The sequence below is a fragment of the Galeopterus variegatus genome, unplaced genomic scaffold (assembly GCF_000696425.1).
Source record: "Galeopterus variegatus unplaced genomic scaffold, G_variegatus-3.0.2 Scaffold687, whole genome shotgun sequence".
In the NCBI taxonomy this organism is placed as follows: Eukaryota; Metazoa; Chordata; class Mammalia; order Dermoptera; family Cynocephalidae; genus Galeopterus; species Galeopterus variegatus.
This window is the reverse complement of record NW_007726798.1, coordinates 581,165-609,131: the sequence shown is the minus strand read 5'-3', so window position 1 is coordinate 609,131 and position 27,967 is coordinate 581,165. Positions and strand designations below refer to the sequence as shown.

The following is a 27,967-nucleotide window of genomic DNA, read 5'->3' as shown; positions in this document are numbered from 1 at the left end:
GTTGCGGAGCACCGGAGGGGGAGGGGACAGGAGGTGAGGGTGGGGTGGTGGGGCTGGCCCATGGCCGGCTCCTTCTCTGGCCTAGTTGTTGACATGTGGGGGGGTGACTGAGGCCTTCAGCACCCCCCAATCGCAGCTCGGGGGCCTGTGGGGCTTCCGGCGGTGGGTTGGTTGTTGCAGGGGATTTGCCACATTTTGTTTATTCATTTACCAGTTGGTGGATATGTGTGTTGCTTCAAGTTTTTGGCTATTATGAATAATACTGTTTCATGCATTTGCACACAAGTCTTTGTGTGGACGTGTTTTCTCTCGGGCAGTTATCTAGGACTGGAATTGCTAGATCATATGGTAAATCTGTATTTAACATTTTTAAGAAACTGCCAAACTGTTTTTTAAAGTGGATGTATCATTTTACATTTCCACTAGTGATACGTGAGCACCCCAGTTTCTCCACAATCTCAGCAGATTTTTATCTTTTTCGTTTTGGCCATTTTGGTGGGTAGTAGCATTGCAGCGTGGTTTTATTTTTTAACGGTATTGTTCTTAATTTGCATTTCTTTGATAACCAATGAAATTGAATACATTTTCACATATTTATTGACTACCTGGATGTTACCTTTTGTGGAGTGCCTGTTCAAAACCTTTCACCCCTTTTTCTATTGGATTGCCTGCCATTTCCTTATTGATTTGTAGAAGTTCTTTTTATCTTCTGGGTAGGTCTTTTGCGTATGTACGTAATACAAGTTTCTTTTCTGATTCTGTGGCTTATCTTTTTGTTCTTATAAAGGTGTCTAAGATAAAACAGAGTATCTTAATTTTAATGAAGCCCATTTACAACTTTTTCTCTTTTTTTTTTTTTTTTGTCTTTTGTCTTTTTGTTCCGTGTCCGGCAATGGATCGCAACCCTCAGTGTTGCCCCCGTACCGGACCAGGGACCGGCTACGGGATTGCAAACCTCGGTGTTGCTCCCACGCCTCGCTCAGCCAGTGAGCGGGAGCCGGTCTGTATGTGGGATCCGAACCCTCGGGCGGCAGCGCTGCCGTGCCTCCTAAGCGGCGCACTATCCAGTGCGCCACTGGGCCGGCCCCTACAACTTTTTCTCTTATAGTCGAAGTATAATGTTGTTTAAGAAATCTGTGTACTCCAAGTTCACAGATATTGTTTCTTTTAAAAGTGTTATAGTTTTATATATGAGATTATTTGCAATCCACCTGATATTTGTTTGTGAGGCGGGAGTCAAGATTCATTTGATTTTCCATTATTGCTTACAATAGATTTTTCAATATAGTTTATTGAAAAGGTTGTTTTTCTTCACTTCACCGTAGCGTACCTTAGTCATACATGAGGTGACTAAGTCTGTTTCTGAACTCAACTGTATTTCACTCATTTGTCTTTGTGTCAGTGTTACACTATTTTAACTGCTTTATAATGACTTTTGAAATCTGGTAGCCTAAGAATCCCAGGTATGTTTTACTTCTTCAAGGTTGCTTTGACTATTCTTGGCCCTTTGCCTTTTATACAAATATAATTTTAGGATCAACTTGTAAATTTCCACAAAATATCTGCTGGGATAACAGAATTTTTTGGTATCTTTACAATACTTACTCTTTTAATTCATTAACATGGCCTAATCTGCCATTTATTTCAGTCTACATTAATTTCTTTCAGTGATGTTTTGTAGTTTTCAGTATAGAGATCTCACATCTTTAATTTTACTTATTCTTAGAGATTTGATGGGTTTCTATATTAGAAATGGTATTCTTTTAAAAGTTCATTTTTATTCTGTTTATGGCCGGTGTATATGGTTTTAAATTTTGATAGTGCATTCAGCTGCTTTTCCAAATTTACTCATAATTTCTAACAGTTTATTTGCAAATAATGGTATTTTTATTCCTCTCCAAATCCTTTAATCTTTTACTTTTTTCCTAAGTTTTTTGGCATATTGAATGGGCTAGGACCTCCAGTTTGATGAATAACAAGTGGTGAAAGTGAGAATATTTGACTCATTCCTGATGTCAACACAGTAGATTCTTCAGAAATATTTCTTGCTCATCTCCTAAGTAAGATTCATTTGGAACAGTTTGAAATTCTCAGTAAAACGTAGAATGATCCTTTCTGCTACGGTTGGTATGGAAGAGGTTTTTTCCTTGACGCAAGATATTGGTTATTTCTATAATGAAAAAGAATATAAGGAATTAGAAAAAAAGCCCCATGTTAAGTCCACCAATGTGTAGCATACAGAAAGAAACTAAAGAATGAAAGTGTATCCTCTCGGACGTTAATGAATTTCTTGGTGAAAAATAAAGAAGCCAGTTCTTCCCCGCCACCCCCCTCTTGGGTCACTATTATGAGCAAGAAAATTTAATGCACATTATCTCATTTAATCCTAACCACCATATGAATTGGCCATTACGTCCAATAACAGATAAGGAGATGGGGGCCTAGATGGGTTGAGTAAGTTGTACAAGGTAAGTGCTATAAGGTAAGTGTGTGCTAAGTGGTTCAGTTGGTTAAGTGGCAACTGAATGCTACATTGAAATGTGCAATCAATGTGTGCTGTAGAAATTCTGAAGAAAATAAGCTGGATTACGCAGTCAGAAAAGTTATGCTTTGATCTGAGTGCCTTGAGTGAAGGATTTAAATTTCTGGTAAAAAATCAGAATTTCAGGTTAAGAGAGCCATTATGAATCCAACAATGAAGCTGGAATAATGGTATCTTTGTGCCAGGATGTTTGGTGGAGTAGTGGGAGAAAAGCCTGGACAGGAGGCTTAAGCCAAATAAAAAAAAAACAAACCACTTTGATGAAAATGTTTTCTCTCAGACCTTCTGGATTTATGTAACTCAGCTTTATCCTCTCAATTATTTTTGCCTCCTTCTACATCATTCATGCATTAGCCATAATCAGTTAATATTTATTGAATGCCTGTGTAAGATACAGTATAAGAAGCTGGACTTTTTATATATGTTTATTCATACTGTTTCATGTAGGGGTTCATGCTTTTACTTAGTTTTAACATTAAAAAAAAATCAAATGTATGCTTGTACATAAAGAATTAAATAGTCCTGTAAAATTTCATTCCCCCAAAAAGCATGCCCCTCCGTCTTCTCTTCCTTCTTAAACATCTTTCTTTCAGTAGTTTATCTCCATGTCACCAATTCTTTTTTTATTCCTCCTATCTAAGTGAAAATTTGTATCCTTTGACCAACATCTCTCTTCTCAACCCTACCTCCAGTCCCTGGCAACCACCATTCTACTGAGATCAACATTTTTAGATCCTACATATAAGTGAGATCATACAATATTTGTCTTTCCGTGCATGGCTTACTTCACTTAACATAATGTCCTTAAAGTTCATCGATGTTGTTGCAAATGATAGGATATCCTTTTTGTTTTAAGGCCAAACGGTATTCCATCATGTATGTATAACACATTTTCTTTATCCATTCATGTTGATGGACACTTAGGTTGATTCCACATCTTGGTTATTGTGACTAGTGCTGCAATAAACATGGGACTGCAAATATCTCTTGATATACTGATTTCATTTCCTATGGATATATATATGCCTAATAGTGGGATTGCTATAATGTGATAATTCTACATCACATAGTAGTACTATTTTCAGTTTTCTGAGGAACCTCCATACTGTTTTCCATAATGGCTGTACTAATTTACAGTCCCACCAAAAGTGTTCAAGGGTTCCCTTTCCTGCACACTCTCACCAACACTTATCTTTTGTCTTTTTGATCACAGACATTCTATAAGTGTGAGGTGATATCTCATTATGGTTTTGAGTTGCATTTCTCTGATTAGTGATGTTGATCTTTTCATATATTTGTTGGCCACTTGTATGTCTACTTCTGAGAAACGTCTGTTCGGCTCATTTTGCTCATTTTTAAATCAGGCTATTTTTTTTTTTCTTGCTATTCAGTTCCTTAAATATTTTGGATATTGACCCTTTATCACATGTATGGTTTGCAAACATTCTCTTCTGTTCCACAGTTTCTCTCTTCACTCTGTTAATCTGTTTCCTTTGCTGTGCAGAAGTTTTTTGGTTTGATGTAATCTCTTGATTTTTAATTTTTAGGTATCATCCATTGATTTCCCACTGTGGAAGATGAGGACTTAGATAACCTTTTTAAAAATCTCACCTCCACACCACCATGTCCTCTCCCAATACAGTTATGTTGTAATTTTGATTAGATTTATATTTATTTACATTATTATGCCATTCAACCACTGTCCATAGTTTTTTTCTGCACAACATTTTGCTTTCCTGGATTAATTGCCAGTTGTTTGACTTCAATCTTAGGTAAGTTTTTGCTTATTGAACCTTGGAGCCTCAAAAACACCTCTTCCAGTCACCTCTGATTTCAGCCACAGAGGCAGTGGAAGTTCCATGGGAGCTCAGACACATCTTACACACTTTCACTTTTTACCTCAGGACCGTCTCTGACACCTAAGGAGCCTACTTGGCCCATGTGCAAGCTGCTCCATGTGTAAGGAGACAATGCCCTTGGCAGCAACTCGACCAGTGAGGAATGAGAGTCTGTAAATAAATGCTCCAGCCACTGTCTTTTAGGAGACAATCCTGGGAGCTATCACATAGCTTCTTAGAGGACCTGGTGGAATCAAGATCCCACTGGCCACACACAATGACCTCAGTAATGTACCCTTATATTGACTTTTCCTCTTTCTCCATCTCAATATCACAAGTACCTCACTCTTATTTTCTGAGATCTCTAAAATAAACTTATCCATGTTCTTGTCTCAGGCTTTGTTTTAGGAGGAAACTTTCACACTGCTACTCGTCTGTCTCTTAAGATACTGAGATGCAGCAGGTATTTTATTAATCTTTCTGAAAAAGTTTCTCCAGGATCTTCTGATATGCTTCAGTACATTTTCTATACCTGGTATAGTGGTCACCTTTAAATAACCCATCACCATCATTTCAGGATTTCTGTCATCTCTCTCCTGTGCTAAATCGTTTTCTACATCCTGTGTCTTCGTTTTGCTTGGTTTATGCTCTTACATTTATGAAGCACATCCCCTAGTAGCTTCTTGAGAAAGGGTATATGGGAGGTAGTTTTTTGAGACCTTGTATACCTAAAAATGTCTTTATTTTACTCTTATTATTTAGTCAGATACAGAATTTTTAGTTGGAAATTTCTTTCAAAATTTTGAAGGCATTGCTTTTGTTGAAACTTTTTAAAGCCTTTCTATTACTCCATAGTATTTGACCTTCTCTTTTTTTTCTGCAGACAGCATTTTCTCTTTGACCCGTGTCCTTGAAATTTCACAATGATAAGTTTTGGTATAGGTCTTTTTCATCCACTGTACTCTTTCAGTCTACAGTCTGATGTTCTTCAGTACTGGAAAAATTTCTTGAAATACTCTGATTTGTTTTCTCTGTTCTTTTTGGAACTCTAGGAGATTGGACATTGACTCTCATGGGCTGGTAATTTTCTTTACTTTTTTTCTTCAATATTTGAATTTATTTGTCTTTTTGATTTATTTCCTGAGACATTTCCTCTACTTTATATTCTAAATCTTCTAATTGAGTTATTCATATTATTTTCCAAGAGCTCCTTTTGTTTTTTGAAAGCTCTTTAAAAAATATTCTGCTCTTGATTCATGGTTGCAACATCTTTCTGAAGATATTTTCTCTTTTGACATTTTCCTTACACTGTTTCCTTTAAGTGCTTTCTTCCCAACTGTTTTCTCTCTTTCACATAGAGGCTTTTCTACAGATATCTTATGACTCTTGATTATTTGCTCATTTTTAATAGCACAGGACTAAGAAACTGACTGCAAGCTCTGGACATGTATGGTTGTGGGCATGCCAACGATGATTTTCACTGTAGCATTGCCTAGCTGGGCAGTTTAGCCAGGATGCCTCTGATATCAGGATCTTATTTACTTCTTTTCACTTGCATTGGCCAGATTTCACAGAAGAGACTTCCAATATTCTTTTAGGATGGTGGCCAGGATTCTGTGAGAAGAGGAGGATGTTGGTCTTCGTATCCATCACATGGATGTTCCCTGTTGTGAGGATGGTCCCCCTGCCATCTACTGTATCCAGTATCCGTCAGTCTGGAGGCCCCATTTAGCATATCCAAAAGAAATAGCTACACACTTACTGAAATCATATCATATATGCATTTTTAAAGAACAAATACTTTATATTTCATTTGTATAACATTTTATTGTTTGCATATTGCATAGTGAAAAGAACAGAGTCAGAAGACTCATGGTCTGGCTCAACCACTACTTTGCTGTGTGAATTGGGTAAGTCTCTTAACCTTGCTAAAACCCTTTTATCCTCATCTGAAAAATGGAGATGATAATATTTATTTTACAGAATTGCTAAAGAGTGAGATAGTTATACTCTTTTCCTCTCCAGTAATTGGTCAGAATAATTCTATAGTTTGCTACTGCTAACTCTTTCTTTATCATCTCAATGCTAATTATTCTCAATAAATGCACAGACAATGGGTACCAATGTAACATTTCAATTTTGAATACTAACATTAGCAAAACAAAAAACCCCTCAAAAATAGCCCTATTCTTTCTTATTTTCAGAATATTGTTTTTTACGATACTTACACTATCCCATAAGGAATTCAAATTCACTTCAAGATTTTTTTCCTTAAACCTACTCAAAATGAATACCTACATATGTGAAAAACCCAAGATTACTTGCTTTACAGTTTCCCCTCTGGCACACTATAAGCAAAATACATATCATGGGCAGTTAAACACTTTTCCCCTACATTAGGGATGATAATATATATGAAGATTAATTTCTTATGCATTATCCCTAATGTAAAAAAACAAACAAACACAGATATATTATACTGCTTGTCAAGAATACATACACATGGTAGTCACACCTAGACATACACACCCCTTCTAAGGATATTTCAACCATCATCATCTTCTGTATGACCCCTTACAACTACTGATAGTTGAAAATACAAAATTTCCTTTAAGGGCAATTCTGCATGAAAACTGTATTATAAAATACTTTTGTTAAACAAAACTGCATGAATGTTTTGAATTCCCAAACACACTGCCTTTAACCCCTCAAATTACTACACTTATATGGTAAACAAAATTTATATACGTTATAAAAAAATTTAAGCTGCTCTGCAACTTTCCTTTGCTAAAAGTTAGATACATTACACCACTCCAGCAAGAGATTAATAAATAAGGATTAAATATTCTATTTTACAAAAACATACAGAATGGCCAATGTAAAAGTGAAAGGCTTGTTTGATAACTTCTTTATCAAATTATGTTCATTAAGAAGGAATAAGACATGGTATAAAAGGATAAAACAGTCCCTAAACTGATCTCTCTGAAGATAATCATGAATTATCCCAAAATACCTTGGCACCCTTGTTACAAACATTTTTTTTTTTTTTAAACTGTGTTTCCTGGAACCTAGAAGACTATTTGTTTCATAGCTTTTATTAAGCAAACTTGATATAACCACCACACAGTGGCAAGAGATAGACTAGCTGTTTCCAGCTACAGAAAATATTGAATTCTATCCTAAAGTACATATAGGTCATATGAGATATAACCCATAAAAGTTAAAGCAAATCATAGTGCAGTTTGTACTGAATTTCCTTAGAATATTTCTGCTTTCAATGAAGAATATTCATTTTCTTGTCATTTGAGATCAGTTTCTGTTGCTTAGTAACTATTTTCATGTCCAGCCAAGATGTAGAGATTGCTGTGTGCAGAAGGATTTTCTGTTGGTCTACTTTCCAAAACAACAACCCTGCAATTAAACCAAAACAAAAGGCTTAAGAGTAAAAACAGATTTCATGCTTCAAACACTAACATCAAACCAGGAAAGAAAATCACTATTCATATTATAAGATTACATAAAGATCACAGATGCACAATCAAATTTGGCTTTATATTTTATAGCTTAAAAATATAACTGAATAAGAATTGAAGAATACAAAATATTAAAAACATTTTGGGATAGTTTCGTTATCTTATTCCACCTAAAAACAAATTTGTTTAATCATATATACCAACAAAAGGTATAATATTGTAGTGGATTGAATTATGTCCACCCAAAACTCCCTGAAACTTGAATTGTGTCCCCCACGTTTTAAGTATTAGAAACTTAGCCCCCACTGTGACTGTTAAGAGGGTGGGAAATCCTATTATGGTAATTGAAAGGTGGAGTCTTGAAGAGGTGACTGGGTCATAGCACCACTGTAGTGAATGGATCAAAAATGGTGGTTAGGGGTGTGGTTCTGAGGGCTTTAAAAGAAGAGTCGTCTCTCTCTCTCTCTCTCTCTGTTTCCACCATCTTGCAATGCAAGACCCCTAGGTTGCTGTTGCCACCACCAGCTGGACTTTGGACTTCCCAGCCTCAGAAACTGTAAGCAATAAATGTCATTTTTTATTATAAAATACCCACTTCCATGTATTTTGTTATAAGCAACACAAACGGACTAATACAAGAATGCTTTAAGAATTTACACTAATAGGAATAGGATGGATGAAGGGCTAAGAGAATAAAACAAGACTCTAAGAGACACTCATCCAAACTGTTCTTCAAGGTATTTGAAATTAATGGTTAAAGAAAAGGTATGCAATGGGGCCCCTCTCCTTTGTCCCTGGAACAAAGCCTGGGAAAGCATCTAAGGACTGAGAGAAAAAATCATTTAATCAAGTGCCATACCATAGCATTTTAATTGTGGAGAAGAGGGGTTTGATAACAAAATGAAAAATACGAGTGGTCTTCAAAAAGGTCATGAAATGATTCATATTATCTTTTAATTCTATTTTCCCATGACCTCTTTGAAGTACTCTTGTAATATACCTATGCAGAGAAAAAAGTCTAGAGGTGGAATGGGAGAAGAGACTGCAAACATATTTTATATCTTTCTAATGTATGAATTTTCTACAACTGGCATGTTACTAATGTTTGTGATGAAAACAATAAAAATAGTAATATATTCTTTACACTATGCATCATTGGATGACTCACAATTCTTTTGTCAGCCTTTCCTGCAGAAGCAAAGAGTCTCCCATTCTTGTTCTAGTGCCATTTACCAGGTGGTCCTGAATTCATTCATTCATTCATTCATTCATTTTTTTCTTCTTTCCCTTCTCTCTTTTTCTTCCTGTACTAGTTACTAAGTTGCCATGCTTTGTGAGCTTAACTTTTCAACTCAGGAAGGTAGTCATCATTTTCCAAAAAATCCTTTTTCTCCTTAAACTCTCTTCAACATTTTTATGGAGATATAACTCCATCCAGATCCCACTCCCCTCCTCATGTGCTTAATATTTAAGCAATGACTGTGTAAACTTGAAGACCTGAGGTTCTCAGTCTTTGTCTCAAAATGAATATGTATTACTATAGCCAATTTTGCTAAAGGAGAATAAAAGCTACTGAATTTTTTTCATAAGATTACCATCTTATTACTGTCTTGGCACTTGTGTTTTATTTTGATCACGAAGAGACCATATAAATTCCTTCTAATATAGACTGACCTTAGAAACCAAGTTGACCATTTTTCCATGTAAAAGCAAATATCAGGAGGTACACATTTGTAATAGTTAATAGAAGGCAACACACCAGGAAGAAATGAAAACAAAGGGACCTGTTATATCTGTCATGGTACTCGGGACATAAACACCTACATTTTGTCTTGAGTATAACTGTCTCTAGAATCATGATTGTCATACTGACAAAAGATTGCTTAATCAACTTACTAAAATATTATTCATTCCCTCAGTAAAGCTATGGAGAAATTTCTCTAAGTCAATGAGCCTTCTAAGGGTTTTGCTTAAAATACAATTACAGGTTGACAACATAATTAAACCTTTGCATTTCTTTGGCAATTAAATCAATACAACCAAACTATTACCTGTCTGACCCTAATAAGCGGAAAACTCTTGTTTCATCTGAAATCTCCTGGGTAACCTATGAAAGAAAATACCTATCAGTGACACCATACTCCCCATATTGCTTAAAAAATAATTTAAAAAACCATTTAGATAGAGCAATTACTAAACAGAATGAATTTTTGATAGACTCAATTCCTTAAGTGAAATAAATTTCAATAAATTCTTTTTTGACTATCTATTATAGAAATGAATCAGCATTTATGGAACATCTGGTATGGGTTAGGTACTTTCCTAAGAAGAACATTTTGTGATATGCATTATAATTCCCATATTACTGAGGAAGAAACTAAGGCTCAGAGAGGTTAAATAACTTGTTCACCGAGATTTGAATACATATTGTTGGACTGCAGAGCCCATGCTCTTTCTGTTGTATCACAGTGAAGATGCCTGAGGTAACACTCTGTGGCCCATCTGATTTCAGCATAGCTGTGGTGGATACTCCCAACGACCAGTGTCTCATATCAATGTATACTATGGTGTTTTTCTGCTCAGTTTTCTCCAAAGTTGCAGAAGGTGCTCAGCCATGTACAGCTACTATCCCAAAGTGTGGGAGTGGTACCCGTGGGGGCAACCCTTAACCAACGTGGGATAGTAGTTGCTGCATAAATACTCCAGTCTCCTCACCTACAAATGAGTCAATTCTGAGTTGCTCATGGATTAAGCCCTGGTTGTCCACAGTGGGAACCAGCTTAATATTAATGTGCTCTTTATTGGCTTTTTGTCCCTCTCCATTTCACATTTCTCGCTCCATCTGTAATCTACTCCCAAATAAACTACCTGCACTTGAGTCCTTGTCTTAGGGTATGCTTTTGGAAGAACCAAACTTAAGACAGAATAGATATAAAATAAATAAGAAATATAGTCTGGTATCAAGGAGTTTGCAGTCTAGCTAGGAAGACAGGATTAATAAACTTGAATCAGAAAATAAATTACATGCTATACTAAGAGGAGCTGATTTTCTGAGTATTAAGTTCAGAGATGTTCCAATCATTGTGGACTACTTTACGAAAGACGTTAAGACTTCAGCTCGGCCCAAGTTGAAGGATGATAATATAAGCAGAAAGAAAGAGGTAAGCAAGACGAGTTCAATATAGATAGTTAGGAAACAGAATTTGTATTTGATACTGTGAGAAACAGGTATCTTCTGTAGATTTCTAACCACAGAATGACACAATGATAACAGCATTTATGAACAATTAAATTTATCGCAATATGTAGGACTGTAAGTTTCATCAAGTGCAGGGGACCTGGTGACATTTAGTGACATGGGTCAGTAACTAGATAAACTGACATATGCAAAGACAGTTGATTTATTTCATTTTCTCCTGGAAGCATTTTAATTCTGCATTCATATAAGAGATAGAAATATTCATTTATATATAAATACGAGTATGGATAAAATTAAATTCAAATAGAAGATGATTTTGAGGTTTAAGGTAAGTCCACAAATTCATGAGGCCATAGTGCAGAAAAATCCTACAGGTACTCAAACAAATGGTTAATGTCTCTGTTAGTATTAACTACTAGTATTCATCCCTCAAGGTGAGAATCCAAACCTCATTTCCTGCATGAAAGGTATACTGATTATCTCAGCTGGAAGTGATTTTAGAGACCCTTCAAATCCAGGCTTTGCCATTTAACTAGTTATGGAGAGTTACTTAACCAGTCTGTACCTGTAAAAATGGGAATATAAATATTTTTTTACCCTCACTGGATTATTTTGAGCCTTAAATGAGCTAATGTTTGTAAAGTACTCAGAACATATTAGGTATTATATCAAGGCTTAATATTATTTAAAATAATAGTATTTTGGACATGGTTGGCACTCAGTATCTACTAAATGAGTTAATTTTTAGGTTTTCCTTAGTCCTGTGATCCAATACAAGTTAATTTAGAATTTTAAATATAATATTAAAAAATAAGCTACATATTTACAGATCATGAAAAACGCTTACTAAATTTCAAAAAGTTTTTAGCAAGCTTAGCAAACATATTTACAAATTACAAACTGGAGGAGTGAAATTGTGTAAACTTATGTTTTGCAATTCTTTGTGGACACTGAGAATTTTAAAATACAATACAAAAGTGAACATACTTGAAAGGAAAATACTGGTTCTTTTGCTCTACAAGTTCATATTATTAAAGGCACGAAACATAGTAATGAAGGTTCAAAGAGGAAATGCATAAAATGAACATTTCAACATTTAAAATCATTAGTGGGAGTCAGTGGAGGTAATTTGAGAAAACTTACCTCATCTGACTTGAAGCTTTTACCCTGCATCCCATGTTTCCAGAAAGCCAACACACTGTCTTGAAGACATACTAAAAAAGACAAAGGAGAATCAAAACAAAACTAAAGAACACAGCATTTCACTATAAATTTCCCTGTTTTAAATAAATGATAATATAAGGTTATTCAAGTGCCTAGTGTAAAATTTCACTGTCTAGACTATTACTTCTCAACATTTTTGTGGCTAAGACATGCCTAAATTTAAGTAATTTATCGAGACAGGGTAATCCAAGTTTTCAAAGCTATATAATAGGCATTCATTTAAATATGAGCTAAATTCTGATAAGTTGGATATCAGCATATTAATTTCTCTTTCACATGCTTTATCTTTTGTCTTACATGAAAAAAATCATAAAAACATACGTAAATGGGTTTTTGGATTAAAAACATGGTTATTTAAATACTGTCATATATTCAGAAGTAGTTATTAAGCAAGCATCTTTTATTTATATTCACATTTTCCCTATTATAAAATTAATTTTTAAAAATAAACCTGACCTGTACTCCAATATTTAACCACACATTAAATATTTATGATCTGTAAGTCAATTCTTATAAAATTCTTAGTATTTGACCAACTATTATAATTAAAGTATTAGAAATAATTAAATAGAATTAGAAAAACATAAATAAAGGTGATGGGGAAAAGTGACTGGAAATGATTTATATTTCTTGCTAGAATGTTGATTCCGAAAAAATGTTAATGTAAGAATGTTCTGGAAACTAGCTCAATAAAAATAAAAATATCTGACAATTACAAATCACACATGTTTAACTATGAAAAATTAAAAACACAATTACTGGTTTTATGTTTAAGAGGTGATTTACAGGGACTCTTTTATCCAGGAAAATCCTTTTAGTTATTCCAAGGTTTACTTGTAAGAAAAGATGGTAGACTAGGAGGAACAAAGATTTGTGTGACAAAATTCCCTACATAATTTGACCTATATTTTAAAGTTGGTGTTTCAATTAAAATGAAGAACTAAGGCTCTATATGTCAGAAAATCTCTTGAAAATATTATATTTTAGGGGCTGGCCCGGTGGCGCACTGCGCTAGTGCGCCGCTTGGGAAGCGCGGCGGCGCTCCCGCCGAGGGTTCGGGTCCCACAGGCGGACCAGTTCCCGCTCACTGGCTGAGCGAGGCCTGGGGGCAGCACCGAGGGTTGCGATCCCGCTGCCGGCCCCGGTCCGGTGCGGGGGCGACCCTGAGGGTTGCAGTCCGTTGCCGGACAAGGAAAAAAAAAAAAAAATATTATATTTTCGGGGCTGGCCCGGTGGCGCACTGCGCTAGTGCGCCGCTTGGGAAGCGCGGCGGCGCTCCCGCCGAGGGTTCGGGTCCCACAGGCGGACCAGTTCCCGCTCACTGGCTGAGCGAGGCCTGGGGGCAGCACCGAGGGTTGCGATCCCGCTGCCGGCCCCGGTCCGGTGCGGGGGCGACCCTGAGGGTTGCAGTCCGTTGCCGGACAAGGAAAAAAAAAAAAAAATATTATATTTTCGGGGCTGGCCCGGTGGCGCACTGCGCTAGTGCGCCGCTTGGGAAGCGCGGCGGCGCTCCCGCCGAGGGTTCGGGTCCCACAGGCGGACCAGTTCCCGCTCACTGGCTGAGCGAGGCCTGGGGGCAGCACCGAGGGTTGCGATCCCGCTGCCGGCCCCGGTCCGGTGCGGGGGCGACCCTGAGGGTTGCAGTCCGTTGCCGGACACGGAAAAAGACAAAAAAAAAAAAAAAGAAAAGAAAATATTATATTTTAGAAACAGGCATATAATATCCAGTACATAAAGTAGTAAAAGAAGAAATGTCCAAAATTTCTTTTGTACTGGCATCTATAGAAAGTTTAGGTTTTCTGCTATTAAAAATTAAATTTCCTAATCGTAAGCAAAATATTTTTATGTAAGGTATTACACAAAGGCACACATATTTTGTGATAGGGCAAATCTCCAGGTGAAAAACACATATTAAAATATTTTTTAAAACCCCAAACTTTTTAAATAGTAAAAAACATATTTTTAAAAGTATATACATTCAATTACAAAAAAAAATTTACATTTTTTTATGGACCAAATAAAAATTGCTAACTTCATTTTAACTCCTTTCTTTAATTTCTGGTGAAATCATATCATAAATTATTCAAAAGGTTTCCAACCACAATAGTTTTTCCATAAGTTCTAATACTCTTGGGGAAAATACTGACATACAATCAATGAAGATGCAAACGATGATAAACTGTAATAATTTACCTCATAAAATAAATGAGTATTACAGAGTAAAACACTCATTGATAAGGAAGAAATTAAAATAGCATATAAGTTTCCAAGTTCTGTGGGAAGCTAGCTCGCTTGCTCTCTATACATACATACGTATGTACATATATATGTACATATGTATGCATACCTAAAAGCAATAACACACACCAACCAGAACCTTAAATGCAAAGAATTATTACATATGTAATACTGTTATCACAGACAGAACACAAATACCTTCATGATTTGAAAAGAACTGAGAGAAGTATAATTCACTTGATGCAGCAAAGGGAATAATGGAAGAGAAATTTTTAAAATAATTATAAATTTTAAATATTCAGGAAACAACAACAAAAGATGCATTATTGTCTAGATGTGCACTGTCCAATGTGGTAACAACTAGCCACATGTGACTATTTACATTAAAATATAAATTAATTAAAAATTTTAATATGAAAATTAAAATGTAGCACTAGCTGTGTTTCAGGTGTTTAACAGCTACATGTGTTTAATGGCTACTGTATTTAAGAGCACAGAGAGAATATTTCTATCATTATGGAAACTTCTATGGACAGTGCTGGTCTAGACAACCTTAAGTATAGAGTGAGCAACAACAACAAAAAACCCAATTATTCCAAACTTATTAAACAAAAAAAGGAGACTTACCTACAGATTCAATGCGAAAATCAAAACTTAACTCAGAGGCCAGTTTCTTACTTGATTTTAGTTTTCCTTGTAGATTTACAATTTTTACAAATTCTTAAAAAAATGAAAAACAAGACTGAAAGGGAAAATCTGCCAAAATAAGTGTAACTTGATATATGGATTTTATATGAATATCAAATAATATTCTTAATAAAGGTCAACTATTTATCTTGAATTAAGCATGCCCATTGAAAAATCATTAATATATTCTTTAAAAGATAATATAAGAGTTCTTCTTTTGGTAAAAGGCAATTATGCTATTATTTTCTCTTTTATACCATATCTATTGAATATTTACATTCTTTTTTGGAGGCTGGCCAGACAGGGATCGAACCCTGGACCTTGGTGTTATCAGCACCACTCTCTAACCAACTGAACTAACTAGCCAGTCCTACATTCTCATTTTTTAATTTCTTCTTTAAAAATGGCTACCTTGGTGTCTAACTACTTAACCATAAGAGTTAATTTTTTTCCCTTACATATTATACAACATACGGTAAAGTAATATTTGCAGTAGTCATTCATAACTTTACTATATGAGTTCTATTCTGCAAAGGTACACAGGGGCAAGAAATAGTACCTTCAAGGGCAGTAAACTCTGGAATGGGGAGTGTACATAAATAATTCTATTTCTCTTTTGCCCATAATAATTTCACCATCTTAGCTCTGACTTGGAAGATGCCATTTCTCTGCATTGCTTTCTCATCTATCTACTACCATGATTTGAGTTAATAGGACTATCTCCACTGCTGCCCACTAAAACTGACTTATAAATTGTATAACTGACCAAGGTTGGCCTTCTATTTATCTCAATTAATTGGAAAATGGAGGGCCTAGTTAATAAATGTTTTTTAAGAACTGTGATAAGATATGTAAGTCACCAAAATGAAAATTAAGCACAATTTATATTCCTTTGATGACTAGGAAGGTATTTAGGGATTTAACATTAAAGGTTCAGCATTATTAAGATAAATTCTGATTATCTGAGTATACGATTAATTAGTACAAACTTTCTATTTGTTTGGATAAAAAAAGAATTTTTCAAATTCACTTAAGGGTAACCAAATACCACTCCAATCTTATCAGTATTTAGAGTCAAAAATTCCTAACAAAGTGATGATGGCAAATGAAACACTGTAGGTTTTACTCATCTCTAATAGTAGATGATCTTTATGATTATATAAGGTAAATCTGCTAGAGAACTCTTCAGAGAATAGAAATTAGGAGAGAAAAACAGGTAAAATCAGTAGTAAAGCCATCTTTAAAATAACTCTGAAAACATGGATAGGTCCAACAATTTTAAAAAATTAGAATGGACCAATTATAGCAGACATCGCTAAATGTTAAATATAATCTGAAGTCTGGGTGAATTCCACCTTGTAGGATTCACTGCACAAAAAGAACGTGGGTTTTAAGAACCAAAGCTTTGTTTGCAAAATCAAAATAATACCTGTTGCTACAGTTTTTTCTGCCTCTCTACTGCTCTATCACTTCTATCAGAACCACCCTTCCTTGCATCAAAAGAATCATTATTAGCAGGTGGAGGTGCTGAATGTGTAAGTACATTAGAATTGTACTCTGACATGACCCCAAAAGTTCATGTAATATAAATGACCACATTAGTATAACCTTCTATTTTTCATGGGTATGAGATAGAACAGTTTTACACATTTTACCTCAACATTATGGTAAAGTTTTAATATGTTACCAATTAGGCCAAATATAAAATAAAAATAAAGTCACAGAGGATAGTACTGACAAACAGATCAATTATTTACTATAGCTGTAGCCAATTTAGTAGGTTGTTCTTCAATAAAACCATGCCACTTAAGGAAGAAAAGTGAAAATCTTGAATTATAGTTTAATAGAACCGATTTCATTAAACACTGTTTATCAAGACTAGTGTACTCAAAATAAACTTTAAAATAGTACTTACTGTCTAAACACACTAAAACGGTATCTCTTTCCAACTGTGTTACATGAATGGAATCTAACTGTTGGCTGCCTTAGGGGGGAAAAACAAGGTGATGGTTATATAATATGCTTTTAAAAACTACAGCTTAGAAAATAAACACAAATTCTGACTTTGGCTGGGATTTAAAACTAGTCTTTGAAATTTAACACAAAAATTATTTTGTAATATCTTTCAAAAAATGGGTGTAAGACAATTTAGGAGAACACATGTGATGCCTAACATGGCTAACTGAGCTGAGAAAAACTCACTATTACATTTACTACCTCAGTCAGTTCTAGAAAGGTGAGTTACAAAAATAAAATGAAGCAAAGGCTAAGTATGCAGAGGAAAGTGAAATACATGCTATACAATGGCTAGATTTTGCTCTGTATTCTGCATAGCCAATGGAAGATGGAAACGAGGTCAATTAGGTAAAACTAAAGCATCCCTGAAATAAAAATAGCCAGAGATTCAAAAAAGCACAAGGATTAATGAAACTATGATCACAGAAAAGTTTTCCTGGTATTTGTGTATGTTTATAGGTGGGTGGGGGTTCCTTTACAAAGGGAACACTGAATAACATAACAATGTCTTTGCAGGAAGCAACTCTCATCACTTTGCTGATATTCACAGGGCTTCCTCTTAACATCTGCTAATAGATATGATGACATTTTTGCAAAACATTTTTAGTAAAACAATTCACTTTAAGCACTCAAACTGCTTGAATAGTCTAGCTGAATCTAAGGAAAGACATTAAATTATTTATAAAAGTCATTCTTAACTGTCCATCTTTGGGAAGCCTATTTGGCCTTCTCCCTTGAAAACTGCACATTCAAACATAAACAAAATTTTATATAATATTTTGGGGTGGTTGTGGACCTTCCAAAGCCATATATAGTGAAGAATCCAGATCTACAGAATCCATAAACTAAACGATTTGTCCCTTAGGCAATGCTCCACAAAATACTTTTCTCGGTCAATCTATGTCCATGGATTCATTCAACAAATATTTATTGCGTGCTGACCATATACTAAGCATCATCCATGGAGATAAGGATACTGTGAAAACAAGTCAGACTATACTAAAAGTCTTGGAATAGGAACTCATTTCAATGTTACAACTATTGCCCCTTCAATGCATAGCCTCTTGGTTCAACAATAGGTATAACTGGGAGTTGGATTAACAAATCACTTATGAAAATGAAATGCTGGCTAGAAAGGCTGCCTCACCTCTGCTTGAGGGTGATTTGAATGAGTACCCTCAGGCAGAGTCCTGGCCTTCCTCAGGTAGTAATTTTGGTACTGTTTGAATTTTAGCCTAGACAATGTCAAAAGTGCATACAAAAGTACACCTCGGGCACTAAAAACAAACAACAACATAAATAACAACAAAATCCTCAAAAAAACCCCCAAACTCAAACTCCAAAACTCAAAAGAGGACTTAAAGAATGTCTAGCCTTGAAGAAAGTGGTTGCAAACAAACATTAGATATCTGTATGAAATGACCTGCTTTATAGTATACTAATCAGCAAAAAAGTTGGGCTATCATCCCAAAATGGTTTTTAATAATTTGATCTATAACCCTTCTTTTCAGCAGTAATTATGTAACAGGAACATATTTCTATTTGGGCTGCTTGTATCTCAAGATAATAAAGCAATGTCATTTGCACCTTTCTGTTAGCTATTGCAAGAGGGCACGCATCCAACTCAATCAAAAGCATTAAGCAATAAATTAAAAAGAAAGGCAGGGTGCGGGTGGGGGTGGGAGGGTAGAGAATACGAGGTGGTCCATAAAGAGAATGTTCATAGTCCAATGCATGCAGGAGCTGGCTTGTACTGGGTTGTTAAATTTTCAGGAATTTTGTGAGCCACATGACATCAGGTTGGTAGTTGAAGCTGGCATATTTATACCACAGAAATAGGCAACTACAACAAATGGTTGCACTCAAGAGCCTGTTGTTAAACATTTACTAGGACACCATTGATTCATGCTGATTGTTATTCTGAAAGTGACATTAGTGCGGGTTCTATATTAGCTTCACTAGCTGGGATGTATAATTTTTTCTAGTAATTTAGCATATAAATGATCAAAAGCCAAGATATTTAATAGGAAACACCAAACTTACAATATTTTTAACAGACTCTCTCACACGGTGGTAAAGAATATAACAGTGGTCAGTCATGAAATAGCCATAACTAAAGCTTGCTTGACTTCATATGTAAAAATGGCTTAATAAACCTGGGATTACAAATGACCAAATAATATACTAGCACAACGAACAGAAAACAGGGAAAATAAAGACTCCCCCCCCCATTTCACATATTATGCATATTTGAAAAATGAATTCTTGATTAATATGTTTGAGAATAAACTTCCCAATCTTCTCAGAGCCTTCAGTGAGGTATGTTTGATAAAATCCTGGGCTAACCAACCCAGAAAGTACAGGAGATATTTGAATAGAAAAGCTTGAAAGCCACATCTAAGAAGCTTCTATTCAAGTCTGAAAAGCAATGATTCTAAGTGGGGGGCAAAAAAGAATAAAACAGGATAGAAAAAAGGTAACTCTCTTTGCTTGAGAAGCTAATAAGATTTTAAGAGTATCTTAGAAAACTTAATTATTTAGCAAGTCCAAAGATTAACTGGTCACAACTAAGACCTTTAAATGTCAAGAATCATTAAAATATTCCTTAGTATAATAATTTGTATCAAACTACCTCTGGCAAATAGAGATCATAAACTATGTATACACGTTTCTCTGTGCTTACTTGGGAAACTATGTTCTGAAAGAATATTTAAAAGAGCCCATGCCGAATGACCTTAAGTGTTTTGCTTCTTTTAGATGCAAAGGCGTCAATATTCTGACATAATGTAAAAAACACTTACCTGCACCAATTTCTGTAAACCATGAAGACGCAGAGTTCAAATTGATTGTCTCAAACTGAACTACCTGATTTGATTCAGTGCCCTTGCTAATAGCCACACAGACCATAGGGTATTCCTGTTCTGGTATCACCAGCATTTCAAAAACATTCAAAGGGCTTGGCAAAGGAAAATCAAAGTGCTGAAAACAATAAACAACAGAAGTATAATTTAGAAACAATCTCCCCATTCATACTGTTGTTGAATAAAGTCAGTAGAAAGGCTTCCATATTCTTGATTTATCTAATTCTAAAAAGGACTACCTGTATAGTAAGAATGAATGCTCTATAAAAACTGCATCTTAGAAAATTTGCCATATGGATTTTTTTTTTTCCTTTTTGTCTTTTTTTACTGACCGGTAACAGGATCGCAACCCTTGGTGTCACGCCCGTACCAGGGACCGGCAATGGGATCGCAACCCTCGGTGTTGCACCTGCACCGCGCTCAGCCAGTGAGCGGGAACCAGTCTCCACATGGGATCTGAACCCTCAGCGGGAGTGCTGCCATGCTCCCAAGCAGCGCACTCTCCAGTGAGCCACCGGGCCGGCCCTGCCATATGGATTTTTATGGCTAGGATGGTTCTGGAAGTTTATTAAGTAACATAATTTAAAGAGAAAATCTTAAGAACACAAAACACCCCAAATCAAATAAACAACTATAAATAACTACAAATGTGCTGACCCTAGATAGCAGTAAAGGGATCTTTTAATTTTAGCTTCAGTTATACACTAGTGTGTTTGTTCTAAAAAAGAAAAATGTAAACAAGGTAATATATACCTTTATCAACATGAATTTCTGCATTGGCTCATACCACTGAAGTAAAACAATTCCAGACTGTAAAGCTCCACAGAGGTATTTATGTCCTGTGTAAGGATTTCTAACTGGAAAGAAACAGAAAACCAAACATACACAAAACAGTTAACACCTTTATATGAAAACATAATTTAGCTAAAAGCAGCAACTGAGCTATCCTCACCTAAAAGCTAACTTAACTTTCTTTATAAAGGCAGTGTTGATTCAAGAGAAAAAACGATGAAATGTGACCTGATATCAATACCAAAATACAGATGGAAGAAGAAACTATTTTAAGTAATTATTTAGCTGATAAAGGAAAATTACTGTTTCTGTTAACCAGGATGACAAGAGTGGGCAGAAGGTATAAAAATATAATATCTTTTTCTTTTAGTTTTGTTTCTTTTTTCCTTTTCACTTTATCTCAATTTTAAATTATATATATTTACTTCCAAACACCTTTACTATACTAGGTTCTTGAACATAGGAACTTTTTACAAGATCAATATGTTAAGCACTAAAACACCTAAACTACTCACAACCTGAAAAGCTGCTTCTTAAGTAAATTGACTAACAGAGTGAATTCTTCTTACAAGAAGGTCTAGGAGGCAACTGAAATGCATGATCTCACTTTTCTTATAGTAGTTTACAGATATGTACTTAAAACAAGATGAAAATAACTAATTCATCTTGAATGTATGTATTACTTCATCTTAATGTAACTTTCTTGAGTCAAACCTACAAAAATTCACATTGGTATTTCCTTCTTAATTTGATTCCCATCAACAATAACATATATTGATTATAAGAGCAGTTACTTGCATTAAGCTCTACAGTACTACTTATGAGTTTATATCTTGGACTGTAAGCTTCTAGACCTTTTTTGGGTCACAGATCTTGGGAATCTGATAACAGATATGGACATGATTCTCCCTAGAAAAATGCTCACAAAATGTGCTTATATTTGTAGCACATTTGTGGTCAAATGTTTTTGTTCTAGAGAGTGTGGTCTTTAATGTGGAACTATTATGGAGCATAAAGATCAATGGGTAAGCTCATTGATCAAACAAAAGAATAAACAGGAAGTTAGCAGTTTAAGATGTGAAGTCACTAGACCCGGATCTAACTCCAAATTCTGTTACTTATTAGCGACATAATCAGCATCATGGAGTTGTGTAAGGGGTAGGTGAGATATGACAATTACATAGTGAAGAATTTATCCTTGCCCAAAAAAGAAGTCTGGCCTCAGTCCTTCTGCTTCTGGGAGGTAATCTCAAAGCCTTTATGTCATGCTTGATAGGAGTGTCTCTGTCTGGGGGTCTCGGATCACTGGATAGTTTTAACAATATAATTTAGGGAGAGGGCTGGCAACACTGAATAGCCTTAGTGTGAGGGCTGGTCATGCCAGAAAGACCAAATATGTGATTTAGGGTGGGGGCTTTGAGTCATGCAGTATCAGCTGACCTCTGGAAGGGCTGGATACTGAGATCAGCCATGTGGGCAACTGATCATACCTTTGCGATGGAGCCCCAGTAAAAATTCTGGACATTGAGGCTCAACTAAGCTTCCCATATTGGCAATGCTCATGCGTACTGTGACACATCCATGCCGGAAAAAAATGGCAGTAACTCTGCCATTACTCCACAGGGAGAGAACAGAAGCTTCACATCTGGTACTTATTCTGGACTCTGCCCTATGTGCTTCTTTACTTGGATGACTTTAATCTGTATCCTTTCCTTATAATAAACCATAATTGTAACCATGAGTATAACTACCTTCAGTGAGTTGTGTGAAATCTTCTAGAGAATTTGAGGGTATTATTGGGAGCCCCCAAACTTGCAATTAGTGAGGATGGTCCTGTGTGAACTGTTCCCTCAAACCTCATAAATGGCTAAACTCCTATAAAAATGTCCATAAAGCACTAGTAGGAACTAGTAGATGGTAAATATTAAATACACGAAAGCTAGGGTATTAGCAGAGATACAGTCTCAGGAACTATGGTTTAAAAAACTCTGGGAACACTATGCTCTGAAAAAACACTAAGGCTAGTATCTCCAAGCATTTCTATGTAATTCTCTCTATACGTTCTTGTGCCTCAGTAGAACCTTATCTCCTTACTGAAAATAAATAAAAAACACACCCTCCTTCCTATCTGATTCCCTAAGACTCTTCAGATAATAAAAGATGTTAAAAATTCTAACCATTTGGTTTGACAAATAGCATTTACTCACCTATGCAACATTTGTGGCAGCCTTTTGTATCAGGAATCTTCGTTGTTAAAGCGAACTTTCTGAAAAGTTAAGACAATAAATATAAATGTACTTTACTGCAGTGGTTGTCATACAGTGATTTGTGAATCAGTTGCAAACAAAATCATACAGAAAAGAGCTTTAAAAAAACTGTGGACTCTGACTTGAGAGAGATTTTATAGGACTGGAGTATGACCTAAGAATCTGTATTATAAAACTTCCACAGCTGATTCTCATGAACGAATTCGGGAAATATTGATCTTTTGCATTCTAGATGACATGCATTTTAGTGTAAAATATATATCTTTGAAAATTAAGAAAAAGGAAGTTTTTACTGGGCAAGGAATGCTGGCTGTTTTAAAAATAAATAATAATTCCCCATAGTCTTAAGAATCAAAATGACATTTTGTACCTTGGTAGAATGCGGTCTGGAAACCTATGAGTTTGAATATGGGCAGCTAATCCTGGTTTTTTGGCTTGTTCAAACAAAGCTATAAGATTATGAGAGTAGAGTTGAAAGGTTTTTCCTATAAAAGAAAAACATGTTACTTTTACTAAAATCATTTACAGCAGAGAAATACAATTTTCAAATAAAAGAAAAAATAATTACCTTCTAAAATGAGAAGTAATGTCCAAAAAGCCAAGCAAAATAGGAAAACATAAAAAACAAAACAAAAACTCTCAGTTAATATCATTTTGAAAGATAATAATAGATAAAATGATTTTTTAAGTTTTGTTTCACAATATACAAATTAGGTATATTGTGACTAATAAGTGATCTGGACAGAATATATGTAAACCTTAAGGAAGCCAGCACAGAAAAAACTGCTAAACATTGTTGTATAAAAACTTACGTTATGGACTGAGTCATAATTATGCACATGTGATTATCTTAGTACAACATGGAAAATTCTACAAAACTGTATTATTGTTATCTTTCTGTATAACTGTTATCTTTCTGAGACAGACCTACATATCATTAATTAATCAATTACCTTGGATTAAAACTGATTGTGAATAAAGTCTTAAATATGACAAATTGAAATATTAAGAAAGGTAAAGCAAACCAATATTACAATCCACAATAAAAGAAAAACAGGGTCATAACTCCATATAATCAAACACATAGCAGGAGAGGAGATAAACATTTTCTTCCAATTCCTCATTATATATGGTATGGTAATATAACAACACAAAGTAATATTTATCCTTTTATTATTAAAAAACATAAACATATATTTAGTCTTATCCTTAACAAAATTCTCTGTATTTTCTCAGAATAGAAATATTCTGCCTAACACTATACCACTCTTACTCTCTCCATTTCCCCTATAAACATAGCTAGGCAGCTAAACATGCATGTACATACATGTGAACGAATTCTCCTACTGACCTCTACTACCTATTTTCTTTCAGTTTTATGAGTAATAGTAATTTTAACTACAGTACAGAAAGGCTGATTTTTCCATGCTTTCCCACAGCTATTTTATAAATATAGAAGAGGTACCCTGTGTAATTTTTAAACTTATTTCCAAAGACAAATATAAGTAGAGAGAAAACAGTAAGACTTAGAGAAAAGTAATTTTATATGTATACAATCTTGTATTGTTATTTCAAACAGAACTGGGTTTAAGTTTATTTTCATAATAGTAATACAATATATTAATAATTGCTAAACACAAGTAAAAAAGATTTGGGGGAATTATAATTAAAATCAAGGAGATTAAATAATTTTTGAGGAACACCGCTTTTTAGAAGTCATCTATGTACAATTAAATAATATGTTCTTCAAAAACAATGTCATTAACTCAAATACACAGATTCCTGCAGAATCCATATTAGAGAGAAATAATAATTAACTATCTTGTGCTCTACTCCCAGAAAGCAATCAATAAACCTCTAGGTAGCCATTTAAATCTAAAATGTAAGAAAATATGTCAGTAGGTAAGAATTTAAAAAGCCTAAAATAACACCCACCTACTCATCCCTAACAACAACCAAAAAAGAAAGACACACACAAAAAAATTAGAATAAGTTGCTCTGGAATCGACTTGTTTAGAAAACTTTAAAGCATAATTCCAAGATTGTTAATATGTGGTCCAGAACAACATGAATTACACCAGCAAACATCTGTATAAGACTTCACAGTTTACTAAGCATTTTGGATATCATCTTATTTAACCCTCACAACAACCTCATACAGCTGTTATTGTTAAACCATCATCCCCATTTTATAATTAAGACTGAGGATGAGAGAGGGTGACTTGCTCAAGATCACAGAGAAAGGAAGCAGCTAGAGCCTCTGCTTTCCCTTAAACTGTTAATTTTCAAAAATGGCAGGCAGGAGTGGTGATAGTGATGTGAAAGAGGCTGAGTGGAAGTGAATGGCCTCAAGTAATAATCTCTATGCTATCTTTAAGGTGTTTAGATGCTGAGTGCATTTGAGATGTGCTGCCCCAACTGAAGTTAGGATTCCTTCTCAAAGTTTCTTCCCATTTTAAGTGGATAGAAAACATCTGCAAGTCCCAAAGTTACTATACTAGATTATAGTTACACAGAATTACAAAGGACATTTTTAAATAGTGCATATTAAAATTACATTTTTCTGCATCATCACACACGTACCTGATAATGACATTAAAGTATTATTGATAACATACAGCCAAGTACACTTCCGTGGAAATAACTAAAGAAAAAAGAAGATGATAATTAAAGCTCTCTAATTTTCATTTTTCTTACCTCTTAAGCTCTAAATTCCAACATTCGGAAATAGTATAAAAATAATTATTTTCTATCTTTCAGTAAATCACTAAAACCTTAGGGGAAAAAAATCTTTCAACATGAACATGTAAAGAGTACAATTTCATCTCTATAAATATTTAAATCACAAAAGTTAAAATTGTGGCCCACACAAATTTATTTAAAATTAAGACACTTCTTTTATTACAAACTAATTTCTTGAGTTAAAACTCCTAATTACCTGTTCCATCGTTGCCTCATGTAGTTCATTGAGATTCAATGTGTAAATACCATCTTCAGTTCCAAAAATAATGTACTGATCTAAAACAGTTGAGATAAATTACAAGAATTACTATCATTTGTGAAATCATTCACTAAAATAATGGCTATATGTTGTAATGGTATTAAGAGCTAGATAGCCACCCACCATCCAAAGTAAAATTATTTTCTAGAATTCATGCTACATTCTTTACTTCTTTTCCCAATTCCCTTATTTTTTAAAAGCAGATATATTCTACGTTAGAGTAACTCACCCTGACTTTATCTTTTTATATAATCCTTCTTCTCAACATAATTTTCATATTTTAAGTTTTTTTATTGTAGTTATGAATTTTTTGCAAGATATCTCGAATACTCTTTGACTAAGGAAACTATAAATTAAATATAAAGTATAAATCATGACACACGAGAAACAATGAGCACACCTAGTATCCAGATCCTTATTTCTGAATACTATTTTCCAATAAAAAAGAACTGAACTGCTTGGAGAAAAGACTGATTACAATTCTGGGGCAAGGAAAGTATAAGATGAGGGTACAAGTCTTGTGTGCCATAAAGTAAGCAAGTGCTAAAAAAAATGATGAGGACATTTCAAACAAAAGAACAAAGGAGTTCTCACTGCTCAAAAATTCTGGGACAATTTAAGGGTGAAAATAATAGTGATCATATCTCACTGAGTAAAATAAGAATTCAACTTTTTTTTTCTTTGAAGCTCTTACAACGAGAAAATGGAGGGGACACATCTGGGTGGGAGGGGGGAGAGGGAGGAGGGAGGGAGGTTTTGGTGATGGGACACAATAACTAACTACATTGTATATTGACAAAATAAAAATAAAAATAAATAAATAAAATGTAAAAAAAAAAAGAATTCATACGTTCAAATTGGTATAAATACATAAATGAATAAATGGAAAATAAGGGAAATTGTCAATGGATGCTAAAGCTAGTGGGTGAAAGTCTGATGAGCAAGAGGATAAATATCAATTTATTTATATTTATTTATATATATTTATTTATATTTATCAACATATTCTCAATGTATCTCCACATTAATTACTTATTAATTAGAAAGGAAAAAAGTAGTATAGGGGGCAGAGGAGTCTGTCTCCAACTTATTTTCAATACTCAGAAAACAATGCATAAAGACAGAAAATGGTAAAACGAATGGGGCAAAACAGAAAAATTTTCTGAGTATATAAGAGTTTCTTGGGATATTTTTAAAAAACTTTTCAGTAAGTTTGAAATTATACCAAATAAAAAGTTACAAACAAAAAAACCCATTTCCTTACTGTTAAAAATATTTTTTTCTCTGTTATACTTTCTACTAGTGGCATTTAAAGCAGTTCATGTATGAACTGTCTTTATTACTGTATGAAAGCAAAAACAAACATTTCCTGATCTCTCTATTGCCTAACCTCTATTTGGCAATTGCCAGACTCACATAGGCTCGTTCCTTCCTTGCAACAAGGTGAGTATTAAGAATATTTATGTTGGGCTGGCTGGTTAGCTCAGTGGGTTAGAGTATGGTACTTGCTGATAACACCAAGGTCCAGGGTTTGATCCCTGTATTGGCCAGCCACCAAAAAAAAAAAAAAAAAAAAAAAGAATATTCATTTTACAAATGATCACGCTGAAAATTAGATGTGTTATGTTTGTTTTGAAAGTCACATGGTAACGACAGAGCTGGAATTCAAACGCAGAACTATTGATTTAAAACTTTTGCTTCTAGGGCTGGCCCAGTGGCTCACTCGGGAGAGTGCGGTGCTGATAACACCAAGACCCCGGTGTCGGATCCCATATAGGGATGGCCGGTTCGCTCACTGGCTGGGCGTGGTGCTGACAACACCAAGTCAA

The 27,967-nt window shown here is 34.8% G+C and overlaps 1 protein-coding gene and 1 non-coding gene across 3 annotated transcripts in view; both read right to left on the bottom strand.

Annotated features, from left to right (window-relative positions):
• Window positions 1-6,181: 6,181 nt before the first annotated feature.
• The window catches only part of MAP4K5 (mitogen-activated protein kinase kinase kinase kinase 5), a 106,322-nt gene continuing 84,536 nt past the window's right edge, over window positions 6,182-27,967 (bottom strand). The window contains exons 21-32 of one of the 2 annotated variants that reach the window (XM_008571399.1): window positions 26,076-26,155; window positions 25,721-25,781; window positions 23,706-23,708; window positions 23,508-23,622; window positions 23,078-23,136; window positions 20,832-20,935; window positions 20,019-20,196; window positions 17,117-17,185; window positions 15,142-15,234; window positions 12,196-12,266; window positions 9,905-9,960; window positions 6,182-7,791 (exon numbers count right to left, since the gene is read on the bottom strand). In XM_008571399.1, the coding sequence (XP_008569621.1) occupies window positions 7,704-7,791; window positions 9,905-9,960; window positions 12,196-12,266; window positions 15,142-15,234; window positions 17,117-17,185; window positions 20,019-20,196; window positions 20,832-20,935; window positions 23,078-23,136; window positions 23,508-23,622; window positions 23,706-23,708; window positions 25,721-25,781; window positions 26,076-26,155 (977 nt within the window). In that variant the 3' untranslated portion in view covers window positions 6,182-7,703. The remainder of the gene's footprint in view (window positions 7,792-9,904; window positions 9,961-12,195; window positions 12,267-15,141; window positions 15,235-17,116; window positions 17,186-20,018; window positions 20,197-20,831; window positions 20,936-23,077; window positions 23,137-23,507; window positions 23,623-23,705; window positions 23,709-25,720; window positions 25,782-26,075; window positions 26,156-27,967) is intronic. The other variant, XM_008571400.1, reaches the window with a different exon arrangement.
• TRNAI-GAU lies at window positions 15,495-15,567 on the bottom strand. Its single transcript has one exon. It is a non-coding gene; the product is annotated as a tRNA-Ile (tRNA).